The 15,514-nt window shown below is 46.4% G+C and overlaps 1 protein-coding gene across 13 annotated transcripts in view; it reads left to right on the top strand.

The window, feature by feature from the left end:
• Positions 1-15,514, top strand: part of LOC112227607 (cytoplasmic protein NCK1) — a 57,446-nt gene that overhangs the window by 23,101 nt on the left and 18,831 nt on the right. For 10 of the 13 annotated variants that reach the window (XM_042308499.1, XM_042308504.1, XM_042308501.1 and 7 more), the window contains 2 exons: positions 4,302-4,542; positions 9,419-9,460. In XM_042308499.1, the coding sequence (XP_042164433.1) occupies positions 4,317-4,542; positions 9,419-9,460 (268 nt within the window). In that variant the 5' untranslated portion in view covers positions 4,302-4,316. Of the gene's footprint in view, positions 1-4,299; positions 4,543-9,418; positions 9,461-15,137; positions 15,291-15,514 lie in introns of those variants that run through there. The other 3 variants (XM_042308497.1, XM_042308505.1, XM_042308506.1) reach the window with 3 other exon arrangements.

The following is a 15,514-nucleotide window of genomic DNA, read 5'->3' as shown; positions in this document are numbered from 1 at the left end:
ATAGACCATGTTAATACCCCCTCTAGATGTCTATAGACCATGTTAATACCCCCTCTAGATGTCTATAGACCATGTTAATACCCCCTAGATGTCTGTAGACCATGTTAATACCCCCTCTAGATGTCTATAGACCATGTTAATACCCCATCTAGATGTCTATAGACCATGTTAATACCCCCTCTAGATGTCTGTAGACCATGTTAATATCCCCTCTAGATGTCTGTAGACCATGTTAATACCCCATCTAGATGTCTATAGACCATGTTAATACCCCCTCTAGATGTCTATAGACCATGTTAATACCCCCTCTAGATGTCTATAGACCATGTTAATACCCCCTCTAGATGTCTATAGACCATGTTAATACCCCCTCTAGATGTCTATAGACCATGTTAATACCCCCTCTAGATGTCTGTAGACCATTTTAATACCCCCTCTAGATGTCTGTAGACCATTTTAAGGAGTGTAAGAATGGCATCATCAACTCCTCTGAGATGCTGATAGACAAACTTAAATGGGTTGAGGAGCTTCTGGATGTCTGAGAATATGTTTTCCCCCTCTAGATGTCTGTAGGCATTTCATTACTACTAGATGTCTGTAGACCATGTTAATACCCCAGCACAGAGGGATCTAGATGTCTGTAGACCATGTTAATACCCCCACTAGATGTCTGGAGTAGACCAAAATGTTAAAACCCCAGCCAGATGTCTGTAGACCATGTTTAAAACCCCCTCTAGATGTCTGTAGACCAAATGTTATATTTTACCCCCTCTAGATGTCTGTAAAATTCAAACTTTTAAAACCCCCAAACTAGATGTCTGTAGACCATGTTAATACCCCCCGAGTCTAGATGTCTGTAGACCATGTTAATACCCCCTCTAGATGTCTGTAGACCATGTTAATACCCCAAAAGACTAGATGTCTAAGACAAAAATAATTAATAGTCCCCTCTAGATGTCTATAGACCATGTTAATACCCCCTCTAGATGTCTATAGACCATCTTAATACCCCCTCTAGATGTCTGTAGACCATGTTAATACCCCCTCTAGATGTCTGTAGACCATGTTAATACCCCCTCTAGATGTCTGTAGACCATGTTAATACCCCTCTAGATGTCTGTAGACCATGTTAATACCCCCTCTAGATGTCTGTAGACCATTTTAATACACCCTCTAGATGTCTGTAGACCATGTTAATAAGCTCTAGATGTCTCAGTAGACCATGTTAATACCCCCTCTAGATGTCTATAGACCATGTTAATACCCCCTCTAGATGTCTGTAGACCATTTTAATACCCCCTCTAGATGTCTGTAGACCATTTTAAGGAGTGTAAGAATGGCATCATCAACTCCTCTGAGAGGCTGATAGGCAAACTGAAATGGGTTGAGGAGCTTCTGGGTGATACTGAGAATATGACTTTTCACAAGTTTCTCAAGGCATTTCATTACTACAGATGTCAAGGCGACAGGGTGGTAGTCATTCAGCACAGAGGGATTAGATGCTTTAGAAAAGGGTATAATTATTGAGTTCTTCCACAATACTGGCACGTGTTGCTGGTGGAGTGAGGATTGGAAAATGTCTGTAAAAACACCAGCCAGTTGTTCAGCACAGTGCTTTAACACGTCCACTTATATTGCCTGGGCTTTTTGTATGTGTTACATCCCCTGAACAACTTTAACACATCAGACTGTTTAACAACAACTAGTATCCTCCACAGCTTTTCAAGAAAGAAATAGCCTATTCCTGAACAGACTCTGTGACAGTTGTGGGACAATTGATCCCAGATTCATACAACCAGTAGGCCTAGGCTCATACAACCAGTAGGCCTAGGCTACTTAAAAAGACAAACGTTAGGTCTGATGCAACAGATCAGAATTTGAGTTTAAACTGTTGATTATTTGAACACTGAAGTACAGCAGTGAACACGAGGCTAATAGGCTACGGCTACGTGCAGATGTTCCTTCCGTGGTACAATTAGCGGAAAACACGGTTGGCAAAAGCGCACTGCATGTGACAGAGATGAAAACATCCGTTAGACATTTAGAAAGAGGGGGAGATCTGAAGATGCAATAACTAGCATGGGATGATAATATGACTAGGATTATCAACTAGCATGAGATGCTAATATGACTAGGATTATCATCAACTAGCATGGGATGCTAAAATGACTAGGATTATCAACTAGCATGAGATGCTAATATGACTAGGATTATCATCAACTAGCATGGGATGCTAAAATGACTAGGATTATCAACTAGCATGAGATGCTAATATGACTAGGATTATCATCAACTAGCATGGGATGCTAAAATGACTAGGATTATCAACTAGCATGAGATGCTAATATGACTAGGATTATCATCAACTAGCATGGGATGCTAAAATGACTAGGATTATCAACTAGCATGAGATGCTAATATGACTAGGATTATCATCAACTAGCATGGGATGCCAGTATGACTAGGATTATCAACTAGCATGGGATGCCAGTATGACTAGGATTATCATCAACTAGCATGGGATGCCAGTATGACTAGGATTATCATCAACTAGTATGGGATGCCAGTATGACTAGGATTATCATCAACTAGCATGGGATGCCAGTATGACTAGGATTATCATCAACTAGCATGGGATGCTAATATGACTAGGATTATCATCAACTAGCATATGAGATGCTAATATGACTAGGATTATCATCAACTAGCATGGGATGCCAGTATGACTAGGATTATCAACTAGCATGGGATGCCAGTATGACTAGGATTATCATCAACTAGCATGGGATGCCAGTATGACTAGGATTATCATCAACTAGTATGGGATGCCAGTATGACTAGGATTATCATCAACTAGCATGGGATGCCAGTATGACTAGGATTATCATCAACTAGCATGGGATGCCTGTATGACTAGGATTATCATCAACTAGCATGGGATGCCGGGATGCCAGTATGACTAGGATTATCAACAACTAGCATGGGATGCCAGTATGACTAGGATTATCAACAACTAGCATGGGATGCCAGTATGACTAGGATTATCAACAACTAGCATGGGATGCCAGTATGACTAGGATTATCAACAACTAGCATGGGATGCCAGTATGACTAGGATTATCAACAACTAGCATGGGATGCCAGTATGACTAGGATTATCAACAACTAGCATGGGATGCCAGTATGACTAGGATTATCAACAACTAGCATGGGATGCCAGTATGACTAGGATTATCAACAACTAGCATGGGATGCTAATATGACTAGGATTATCAACAACTAGCATGGGATGCTAATATGACTAGGATTATCATCAACTAGCATGGCTTGCTAATATGACTAGGATTATCATCAACTAGCATGGCTTGCTAATATGACTAGGTTAGTGCCTTTGGCAACTGGACAATGAAAAAGTATATTCTAAAATAATTGCCTCCACGGATATGGTCTGATTTTTGGCTAGGTTATTTTGAAGCAAGGTAAGGCGTGCCTCGTAGTAAAACCTTCATGTTTCCAACTATTTAAGAATATGTTTTCAAAAATGCATACTGCCTCCAGCTCATTGCAGAGTGGTGTGTGAGGCGCTGGGGAAGCCTGCCTTCTGTTGACAATTCATTTAATGTTTGAGATGCTGTAGCACCAGCTCTTGCGCTTTTGTGACAGATCATCCACTCAGACTGTATATCTGTATGCTGGACGCATGTGATGAGATGCATAATGAATATACTGTTCACACCCAATTTAATTCCACTAAATGTTGCTAATTAACCCATTAACCATCCATCAATGAGGAGGTTCAAAAGCATTTTCTCAATGGGATTTTTTCTTCTCCCTGACAATTGGCCACACATACATTTCTTGATTTGCTTTTCAAATGTGTTTTATTGGCCAAAGGCTGGCTGTTACTGTCTAACAGACACCCTGTGTCCTTTATGACATGACCCAAATTCAACTACCAAAACCAATGGTGAACCTGAACAATCCTAATCAAATCTGAACGATTTGAAAACCCTAATCAGTAGTTGGGTAAAACACCATTTTATACAGCGGGTTTAGTAACAATGACCAACTACGTTGGTTGTCACTCCACTAATAAAGCCTATGATTTAACATTGCGAAAGCCATTTTTAGAAGCATCTGAATGCTGAAGGAGCTGTGCAGATATAGCTTATTAGAACAGGGATAGGCCTACCCCTCATTGGTGCACTGTCCCAAACTGTCCACACAGTTATCTGCCAGTCACACAGGTCCCCAGCTCCAAGATGACAAAACTAAACAGTATATCTCCTCTCTCTCCCCAGGTCCAGAGGTCCAAGATGACTGAAGAGGTGATTGTCATCGCCAAGTTTGACTACCTGGCTCAACAAGACCAGGAGTTGGACATTAAGAAGAACGAGCGGCTGTGGCTGCTGGACGACAGTAAGTCCTGGTGGAGGGTCCGCAACGCCACCAACAAGACCGGCTTCGTACCCTCCAACTACGTAGAGAGGAAGAACAGCGCCAGGAAGGCATCCATCGTCAAGAACCTCAAAGACACACTAGGTCAGGAACTGTCCTAACCTTAACCTCAGTCAAACTGTCCTAACCTCAGTTACACTAGGTCAGGAACTGTCCTAACCTTAACCTCAGACACACTAGGTCAAAAACTGTCCTAACCTTAACCTCAGACACACTAGGTCAGAAACTGTCCTAACCTCAGACATACTAGGTCAGAAACTGTCCTAACCTCAGTTACACTAGGTCAGAAACTGTCCTAACCTCAGTTACACTAGGTCAGAAACTGTCCTAACCTTAACCTCAGTCAAACTGTCCTAACCTCAGTCACACTAGGTCAGGAACTGTCCTAACCTCAGTTACACTAGGTCAGGAACTGTCCTAACCTCAGTTACACTAGGTCAGGAACTGTCCTAACCTCAGTCAAACTAGGTCAGGAACTGTCCTAACCTTAACCTCAGTTACACTAGGTCAGGAACTGTCCTAACCTTAACCTCAGACACACTAGGTCAAAAACTGTCCTAACCTTAACCTCAGACATACTAGGTCAGAAACTGTCCTAACCTCAGTTACACTAGGTCAGAAACTGTCCTAACCTCAGTTACACTAGGTCAGAAACTGTCCTAACCTTAACCTCAGTCAAACTGTCCTAACCTCAGTCACACTAGGTCAGGAACTGTCCTAACCTCAGTCAAACTAGGTCAGGAACTGTCCTAACCTTAACCTCAGTTACACTAGGTCAGGAACTGTCCTAACCTTAACCTCAGACACACTAGGTCAGGAACTGTCCTAACCTTAACCTCAGACACACTAGGTCAAAAACTGTCCTAACCTTAACCTCAGACATACTAGGTCAGAAACTGTCCTAACCTCAGTTACACTAGGTCAGAAACTGTCCTAACCTCAGTTACACTAGGTCAGAAACTGTCCTAACCTTAACCTCAGACACACTAGGTCAGAAACTGTCCTAACCTCAGTTACACTAGGTCAGAAACTGTCCTAACCTTAACCTCAGTCAAACTGTCCTAACCTCAGTCACACTAGGTCAGGAACTGTCCTAACCTCAGTTACACTAGGTCAGGAACTGTCCTAACCTCAGTCAAACTAGGTCAGGAACTGTCCTAACCTTAACCTCAGTTACACTAGGTCAGGAACTGTCCTAACCTTAACCTCAGTTACACTAGGTCAGGAACTGTCCTAACCTTAACCTCAGTTACACTAGGTCAGGAACTGTCCTAACCTCAGTCAAACTAGGTCAGGAACTGTCCTAACCTTAACCTCAGTTACACTAGGTCAGGAACTGTCCTAACCTTAACCTCAGACACACTAGGTCAGGAACTGTCCTAACCTTAACCTCAGACACACTAGGTCAGAAACTGTCCTAACCTCAGACATACTAGGTCAGAAACTGTCCTAACCTCAGTTACACTAGGTCAGAAACTGTCCTAACCTCAGTTACACTAGGTCAGAAACTGTCCTAACCTCAGTTACACTAGGTCAGAAACTGTCCTAACCTTAACCTCAGTCAAACTGTCCTAACCTCAGTCACACTAGGTCAGGAACTGTCCTAACCTCAGTTACACTAGGTCAGGAACTGTCCTAACCTCAGTCAAACTAGGTCAGGAACTGTCCTAACCTTAACCTCAGTTACACTAGGTCAGGAACTGTCCTAACCTTAACCTCAGTTACACTAGGTCAGGAACTGTCCTAACCTTAACCTCAGTTACACTAGGTCAGGAACTGTCTAACCTTAACCTCAGACACACTAGGTCAGGAACTGTCCTAACCTTAGACACACTAGGTCAGAAACTGTCCTAACCTTAACCTCAGTTACACTAGGTCAGAAACTGTCCTAACCTTAAACTCAGTTACACTAGGTCAGAAACTGTCCTAACCTTAACATCAGACACACTAGGTCAGGAACTATCCTAACCTTAACCGCAGACACACGGTCTTAACCTCAGTTACACTAGGTCAGGAACTGTCCTAACCTTAACCTCAGACACACTAGGTCATAAACTGTCCTAACCTTAACCTTAGTTACACTAGGTCAGGAACTGTCCTAACCTTAGTTACACTAGGTCAGGAACTGTCCTAACCTTAACCTCAGTCAAACTAGGTCAGGAACTGTCCTAACCTTAACCTCAGGCACTCTCTTTACCTCAGTTACACTAGGTCAGGAACTGTCCTAACCTTAGTTACACTAGGTCAGGAACTGTCCTAACCTTAACCTCAGTCAAACTAGGTCAGGAACTGTCCTAACCTTAACCTCAGGCACTCTCTTTACAGTTACTAGGTCAGGAACTGTCCTAACCTTAACCTCAGTTACACTAGGTCAGAAACTGTCCTAACCTCAGTTACACTAGGTCAGAAACTGTCCTAACCTTAACCTCAGACACACTAGGTCAGAAACTGTCCTAACCTCAGACACACTAGGTCAGAAACTGTCCTAACCTTAACCTCAGTCAAACTGTCCTAACCTCAGTCACACTAGGTCAGGAACTGTCCTAACCTCAGTTACACTAGGTCAGGAACTGTCCTAACCTCAGTCAAACTAGGTCAGGAACTGTCCTAACCTTAACCTCAGTTACACTAGGTCAGGAACTGTCCTAACCTTAACCTCAGTTACACTAGGTCAGGAACTGTCCTAACCTTAACCTCAGTTACACTAGGTCAGGAACTGTCCTAACCTTAACCTCAGACACACTAGGTCAGGAACTGTCCTAACCTTAGACACACTAGGTCAGAAACTGTCCTAACCTTAACCTCAGTTACACTAGGTCAGAAACTGTCCTAACCTTAAACTCAGTTACACTAGGTCAGAAACTGTCCTAACCTTAACATCAGACACACTAGGTCAGGAACTATCCTAACCTTAACCGCAGACACACGGTCTTAACCTCAGTTACACTAGGTCAGGAACTGTCCTAACCTTAACCTCAGACACACTAGGTCATAAACTGTCCTAACCTTAACCTTAGTTACACTAGGTCAGGAACTGTCCTAACCTTAGTTACACTAGGTCAGGAACTGTCCTAACCTTAACCTCAGTCAAACTAGGTCAGGAACTGTCCTAACCTTAACCTCAGGCACTCTCTTTACCTCAGTTACACTAGGTCAGGAACTGTCCTAACCTTAACCTCAGTTACACTAGGTCAGGAACTGTCCTAACCTTAACCTCAGACACACTAGGGCAGGAACTGTCCTAACCTTAACCTCAGACACACTAGGTCAGAAACTGTCCCTCAACCTCAGTTACACTAGGTCAGAAACGGTCCTAACCTTAACCTTAGACACACTAGGGCAGGAACTGTCCTAACCTCAGTTACACTAGGTCAGAAACTGTCCTAACCTTAACCTCAGACACACTAGGTCAGAAACTGTCCTAACCTCAGTTACACTAGGTCAGAAACTGTCCTAACCTCAGACACACTAGGTCAGAAACGGTCCTAACCTTAACCTCAGTCAGGAACTGTCCTGTGTGACAGTTATTATGACATGTAAACCCCTTAAACAACGTTAAAAAAAGTGTTATTTGATGTGCAATGAAAGCACATGTTTACTCCAGTACCAGCTTTTTGAGGAGCTGCTCTCTGACCGGTGATGGGCCATTCTGCTCATCAAACTGGCTTCTGTGTGGTTGTGATGAAGACTAACAAAAATAGACACTTGTTAATTTCATTCCACAAAATTATGCAAAATAACCTATAGGCCGATAAGCTTCATTGGTGAAAATTTTCTGTGGCTAACCAGTTAACCATTAACATCCCTAGTGGAACTCAAAACACTTGGCTCGATTGTTATCTCTAAATATAATATTGTTGCTATATAGCCATGTAGGCTAATTTATCTGCCAGGGAAATCTGACCATACCTATATTCTCCTGATTCCTGCTTACAAGCAAAAACTGCTCATTGGCGGCAGCTCTGGCTTTTAGCTCAGTGCAGATGTTACCCGTAATACATGGCTTCTGGTTGGGAAATGTACGTACGGTCCCTGTGGGGACGTCGTCATCGATGCACTTATTGATGAAGCCGGTGACTGAGGTGGTGTATTCCTCAATGCCATTGGATGAATCCCAGAACATATTCCAGTCTGTGCTAGAAAATCAGTAGCATCCGTGACATCTGACCACTAACATATTGAGCGAGTTACTGGTACTTCCTTCTTTATTTTTTGCTTGTAAGCCGGAATCAGGATATAATTATGGTCAGATTTGCCAAATGCAGGGCGAGGGAGATGTTTGTCTTTGTGTGTGGAGTAAAGGTGGTCTTGATTTATATTTTTTTTCTCCAGTTGCACATGCGTTTGTGTTGGGGGTGTAATTATATTGTGGGGGGTGTAATTATGTTGTGTGTGTGTTGGGGGGTGTAATTATATTGTGGGGGTGTAATTCTGTTGTGTGTGTTGGGGGTGTGTAATTATATTGTGTGGGGGGGGGGTGTAATTCTGTGTGTGTGTGTTGGGGGGGGTGTAATTGTAATTATATTGTGTGTGTGTGTGGGGGGTGTATTATGTGTGTGGGGGGTGTAATTATATTGTGTGTGTGGGGGGTGTAATTATATTGTGTGAGGGGGGTGTAATTATATTGTGTGTGGGGGGTGTGATTATATTGTGTGTGGGGGTGTGTGGGGGTGTATTATATTGTGTGTGGGGGTGTAATTATATTGTGTGGGGGGGTGTAATTATATTGTGTGTGGGGGGGTGTAATTATATTGTGTGTGTGGGGGGTAATTATATTGTGTGTGTGGGGGTGTGTAATTATATTGTGTGTGGGGGGGGTGTAATTATATTGTGTGTGGGGGGTGTAATTATATTGTGTGTGGGGGGGGTGTAATTATATTGTGTGGGGGTGTAATTGTTTTGTTGTGTTGGGGGGTGTTGATTTTTGTGTGTTTTTCTTCCTATGGCCCACCGGGAACAGAGGTCTTACCTGGACTTGAAGAACGCACTGCCACCTTTACAGGTTACAACTATAGCCTAGAGATTCAACCATGTTGTCCCACCCAGACTCTCCTACTTGATGGTGATGTCCCTATGTTACAGACACCTCCTGCTTGGTGGTGATGTCCCTGTGTTACAGCCACCTCCTGCTTGGTGGTGATGTCCCTGTGTTACAGCCACCTCCTGCTTGGTGGTGATGTCCCTATGTTACAGACACCTCCTGCTTGGTGGTGATGTCCCTGTGTTACAGCCACCTCCTGCTTGGTGGTGATGTCCCTGTGTTACAGCCACCTCCTGCTTGGTGGTGATGTTACAGCCACCTCCTACTTGGTGATGTTGTCCCTGTGTTACAGTGTGTATAGTGGTGATGTGTATAGTAGTCTAGGTGGTGATGTGTATAGTGGTCTAGGTGGTGATGTGTATAGTGGTCTAGGTGGTGATGTGTATAGTGGTCTAGGTGGTGATGTGTATAGTAGTGATGTGTATAGTGGTCTAGATGGTGATGTGTATAGTAGTGATGGTTATAGTGGTCTAAGTGGTGATGTGTATAGTGGTCTAGGTGGTGATGTGTATAGTGGTCTAGGTGGTGATGTGTATAGTGGTCTAGGTGGTGATGTGTATAGTGGTCTAAGTGGTGATGTGTATAGTAGTGATGTGTATAGTGGTCTAGGTGGTGATGTGTATAGTAGTGATGTGTATAGTGGTCTAGGTGGTGATGTGTATAGTAGTGATGTGTATAGTGGTCTAGGTGGTGATGTGTATAGTGGTCTAGGTGGTGATGTGTATAGTAGTGATGTGTATAATGGTCTAGGTGGTGATGTGTATAGTAGTGATGTGTATAGTGGTCTAGGTGGTGATGTGTATAGTAGGTGATGTGTATAGTGGTCTAGGTGGTGATGTGTATAGTGGTCTAGGTGGTGATGTGTATAGTGGTCTAGGTGGTGATGTGTATAGTAGTGATGTGTATAGTGGTCTAGGTGGTGATGTGTATAGTAGTGATGGTTATAGTGGTCTAAGTGGTGATGTGTATAGTGGTCTAGGTGGTGATGTGTATAGTGGTCTAGGTGGTGATGTGTATAGTAGTGATGTGTATAGTGGTCCAGGTGGTGATGTGTATAGTGGTCTAGGTGGATGTGTATAGTGGTCTAGATGGTGATGTGTATAGTGGTGATGTGTATAGTGGTGATGTGTATAGTGGTCTAAGTGGTGATGTGTATAGTGGTCTAGGTGGTGATGTGTATAGTGGTCTAGGTGGTGATGTGTATAGTAGTGATGTGTATAGTGGTCCAGGTGGTGATGTGTATAGTGGTCTAAGTGGATGTGTATAGTGGTCTAGATGGTGATGTGTATAGTGGTGATGTGTATAGTGGTGATGTGTATAGTGGTCTAGGTGGTGATGTGTATAGTGGTGATGTGTATAGTGGTGATGTGTATAGTGGTCTAGTGGTGATGTGTATAGTGGTCTAGGTGGTGATGTGTATAGTGGTCTAGGTGGTGATGTGTATAGTAGTGATGTGTATGGTGGTGATGTGTATAGTGGTCTAGGTGGTGATGTGTATAGTAGTGATGTGTATAGTGGTCTAGGTGGTGATGTGTATAGTGGTCTAGGTGGTGATGTGTATAGTGGTCTAGGTGGTGATGTGTATAGTAGTTATGTGTATAGTGGTCTAGGTGGTGATGTGTATAGTGGTCTAGGTGGTGATGTGTATAGTAGTGATGTGTATAGTGGTCTAGGTGGTGATGTGTATAGTGGTGATGTGTATAGTGGTCTAGGTGGTGATGTGTATAGTAGTGATGTGTATGGTGGTGATGTGTATAGTGGTCTAGGTGGTGATGTGTATAGTAGTGATGTGTATAGTGGTCTAGGTGGTGATGTGTATAGTGGTCTAGGTGGTGATGTGTATAGTGGTCTAGGTGGTGATGTGTATAGTGGTCTAGGTGGTGATGTGTATAGTGGTCTAGGTGGTGATGTGTATAGTGGTCTAGGTGGTGATGTGTATAGTGGTGATGTGTATAGTGGTCTAGGTGGTGATGTGTATAGTAGTGATGTGTATAGTGGTCTAGGTGGTGATGTGTATAGTAGTGATGTGTATAGTGGTCTAGGTGGTGATGTGTATAGTGTTCTAGGTGGTGATGTGTATAGTAGTGATGTGTATAGTGGTCTAGGTGGTGATGTGTATAGTAGTGATCTAGGTGGTGATGTGTATAGTAGTGATGTGTATAGTGGTCTAGGTGGTGATGTGTATAGTGGTCTAGGTGGTGATGTGTATAGTGGTCTAGGTGGTGATGTGTATAGTAGTGATGTGTATAGTGGTCTAGGTGGTGATGTGTATAGTGGTCTAGGTGGTGATGTGTATAGTAGTGATGTGTATAGTGGTCTAGGTGGTGATGTGTATAGTGGTCTAGGTGGTGATGTGTATAGTAGTTATGTGTATAGTGGTCTAGGTGGTGATGTGTATAGTGGTCTAGGTGGTGATGTGTATAGTAGTGATGTGTATAGTGGTCTAGGTGGTGATGTGTATAGTGGTCTAGGTGGTGATGTGTATAGTGGTCTAGGTGGTGATGTGTATAGTAGTCTAGGTGGTGATGTGTATAGTGGTCTAGGTGGTGATGTGTATAGTAGTTATGTGTATAGTGGTCTAGGTGGTGATGTGTATAGTGGTGATGTGTATAGAGGGTTGGTGACCACTAAGAGGGTAACTGTAGGTTGGTGACCACTAAGATGTGTAACTGTAGGTTGATGACCACTAAGAGGGTAACTGTAGGTTGTTGACCACTAAGAGGGTAACTGTAGGTTGATGACCACTAAGAGGGTAACTGTAGGTTGGTGACCACTAAGAGGGTAACTGTAGGTTGGTGACCACTAAGAGGGTAACTGTAGGTTTGCTTGTGGATGAGTTGGGTTGGGTGTCATCAGTGTGTCATGTTGTGTCTGCAGATAGTTGTTTGTTATGAGCGCGTCTCTACAGGCAACTGGAGCCGGAGCACAGAGTCCTGACTCACTGACTGTAGCTAAAGTTCACAGGCAGTTAGACAGGCAGTTAGACAGGCAGTTAGACAGGCAGTTAGACAGGCAGTTAGACAGGCAGTTAGACAGGCAGTTAGACAGGCAGTTAGGCAGGCAGGCAGGCAGGCAGGCAGGCAGGCAGTTAGACAGGCAGGCAGGCAGACGCACAGACTCACACAGAGACGCACAGACACTCCTCTTTCTCCCCTCTCCCCTCTCTCTCCCTTCTCTCCCTTCTCCCCCTCTCTCGCTCCCTTCTCTCCCCTTCTCTCGCTCCTTCTCTCTCTCTCCCCTTCTCTCCCTCTCTCTTTCTCTCCCCCTCTCTCGCTCCCTTCTCTCTCCCCCCTCTCTCGCTCCCTTCTCTCCCCCTCTCTCGCTCCCTTCTCTCCCCCTCTCTCGCTCCCTTCTCTCCCCCTCTCTCGCTCCCTTCTCTCCCCCTCTCTCGCTCCCTTCTCTCCCCCTCTCTCGCTCCCTTCTCTCCCCCTCTCTCGCTCCCTTCTCTCCCCCTCTCTCGCTCCCTTCTCTCCCCCTCTCTCGCTCCCTTCTCTCCCCCTCTCTCGCTCCCTTCTCTCCCTCTCTCGCTTCTCTCGCTCCCTTCTCTCCCCCTCGCTCTCTCTCGCTCCCTTCTCTCCCCCTCTCTCGCTCCCTTCTCTCGCTCCCTCTCTCGCTCCCTTCTCTCGCTCCTTCTCTCCCCTTCTCTCGCTCCTTCTCTCTCCCCTCTCTCCTCCTTCTCTCGCTCCCCTCTCTCGCTCCCTTCTCTCGCTCCCTTCTCCCCCCTTCTCTCGCTCCCTTCTCTCTCTCTCCCTTCTCTCGCTCCTCTCTCCCTCTCTCTCCCTCTCTCTCTCCCTCCTCTTCTCTCTCTCCCTCTCTCTCTCTCCCCCCCTCTCTCCCCCTCTCTCTCTCTCCCTCTCTCTCTCCCCTCTCTCTCGCTCCCCTCTCTCTCCCTCTCTCTCGCTCCCCTCTCTCTCTCTCGCTCCCTCTCTCTCGCTCCTTCTCTCCTCCTTCTCTCTCCTCTCTCTCTCCTTCTCTCCCCTCTCTCTCTCTCCCTCTCTCTCTCCCTTCTCTCTCTCCCTTCTCTCTCTCTCTCTCTCTCCTCTCTCTCTCTCCCCTCTCTCTCCCCTCTCTCTCTCCCCTCTCTCTCTCCCTTCTCTCTCCCCTGTCTCTCGCTCCCCTGTCTCTCTCTCCCTGTCTCTCGCTCCCCTGTCTCTCTCCCCCTGTCTCTCGCTCCCTCTCTCGCTCCCCTGTCTCTCTCTCTGTCTCTCGCTCCCTCTCTCTCTAACCCCTCTCTCTCCCCCTCTCTCTCTCTCGCTCTCCTCCCTCTCTCTCGCTCCCTCTCTCTCTCCCCTCTCTCTCTCTCCCTGCTCCCTCTCTCTCTCTCCTCTCTCTCTCTCTCTCTCTCCTCTCTCTCTCCCCCTCTCTCCCCTCTCTCTCTCTCTCTCCTCTCTCCTCTCTCTCCCCCTCTCTCTCCCTTCTCTCCCCTCTCTCTCTCCCTCTCTCTCGCTCCCTTCTCTCTCCCTTCTCTCTCCCTTCTCTCCTCCTTCTCTCTCCCCTCTCCTCCCTCTCTTCTCTCCCCCTCTCTCTCTCGCTTCTCCCCTTCTCTCGCTCTCTCTCGCTCCCCTCTCGCTCCCTCTCTCGCTCCCTTCTCTCGCTCCCCTCTCTCTCGCTCCCCCTCTCTCTCTCCCTCTCTCTCTCTCTCCCCTCTCTCTCCTCTCCCTCTCTCTCTCTCCCCCCCTCTCTCTCTCTCGCTCCCCCCTCTCTCTCTCTCCCCCTCTCTCCCCTCTCTCTCTCTCTCCCTCTCTCTCTCCCTCTCTCTCTCTCTCCCTCCCTGTCTCTCCCCCTCTCCCTCTCTCTCTCTCCCCCCTCTCTCTCCCCCTCTCTCTCTCCCCCTCTCTCGCTCCCTCTCTCTCTCCCTCTCTCTCTCTCCTCTCCTCTCCCCCTCTCCTCTCTCTCTCCCCTCTCTCGCTCCCTGTCTCTCGCTCCCCTGTCTCTCGCTCCCTGTCTCTCTCCCCTGTCTCTCGCTCCCCTCTCTCTCTCCCCTCTCTCTCTCGCTCCTCTCTCGCTCCCTCTCTCTCTCTCTCTCTCTCTCGCTCCCTCTCTCTCCCTCTCTCTCCCTCTCTCTCTCTCTCTCTCTCTCTCGCTCCCCTCTCTCCTCTCTCTCCCTCTCTCTCTCTCTCGCTCCCTCTCTCGCTCCCCTCTCTCCCCTCTCTCTCTCTCTCGCTCCCCTCTCTCCCCCTCTCGCTCCCCTCTCTCCCCCTCTCTCTCTCGCTCCCTCTCTCTCTCTCTCGCTCCCCTCTCTCCTCTCTCTCGCTCCTCTCCCCTCTCTCCCCTGTCTCTCGCTCCCCTGTCTCTCGCTCCCCTGTCTCTCTCCTCCCCTGTCTCTCGCTCCCCTGTCTCTCGCTCCCTGTCTCTCGCTCCCCTGTCTCTCGCTCCCTCTCTCTCGCTCCCCTCTCTCTCGCTCCCCTCTCTCTCGCTCCCCTCTCTCCTCTCTCCCTCTCTCTCTCTCTCGCTCCCCTCTCTCCTCTCTCGCTCCCTCTCCCCCTCTCTCTCCCCTCTCTCCCCCTCTCTCTCGCTCTGTGTGTCCTCCCTCTGAGAAGGCTGTACTGGGCTCAGCAGGCAGTTAGCTGAAGCCTCTCTCCTTGCTCTCTATTGGCTGTGTCATGTCACATGTCCATGGAGTGGGCTGCCTGCCCTGTTCCTGTCTCTGGTTGTTCACATAGAATAAGCTGCAGCTATAGTGGGAAGTGGAGAGAGAGAGAGGCCGGGAGAGAGAGGCCGGGGGCGAGAAAGAGAGAGAGAAAGGGAGCGCCCAAAATGAACATGGCTAACCTCTTCAAGCACTTTTTCCGTGAGTTTTACCATTTCTGGTCTTACCCAGATTCTCTGGCTTTCTGGAAAAATGTTTCTGGTGCGATTTTACTTAGAAAAAGCAGTTTTTTTGAGAGTTTTCAAAGTTCAGTATTTGTTTTCCCTCCCAGAGTTTGGAGGGGTTCTCAGTTATTTCCTTCTTCCTCTCTCTGATTTCTGTCTGGTTTCGGGAGTTTTACATAATGTAAGAACAGCGATGTTATG

Source organism: Oncorhynchus tshawytscha, linkage group LG29 (genome assembly GCF_018296145.1).
Source record: "Oncorhynchus tshawytscha isolate Ot180627B linkage group LG29, Otsh_v2.0, whole genome shotgun sequence".
Taxonomy (NCBI): Eukaryota; Metazoa; Chordata; class Actinopteri; order Salmoniformes; family Salmonidae; genus Oncorhynchus; species Oncorhynchus tshawytscha.
This window is presented reverse-complemented; position numbering and strand designations above follow the sequence as displayed.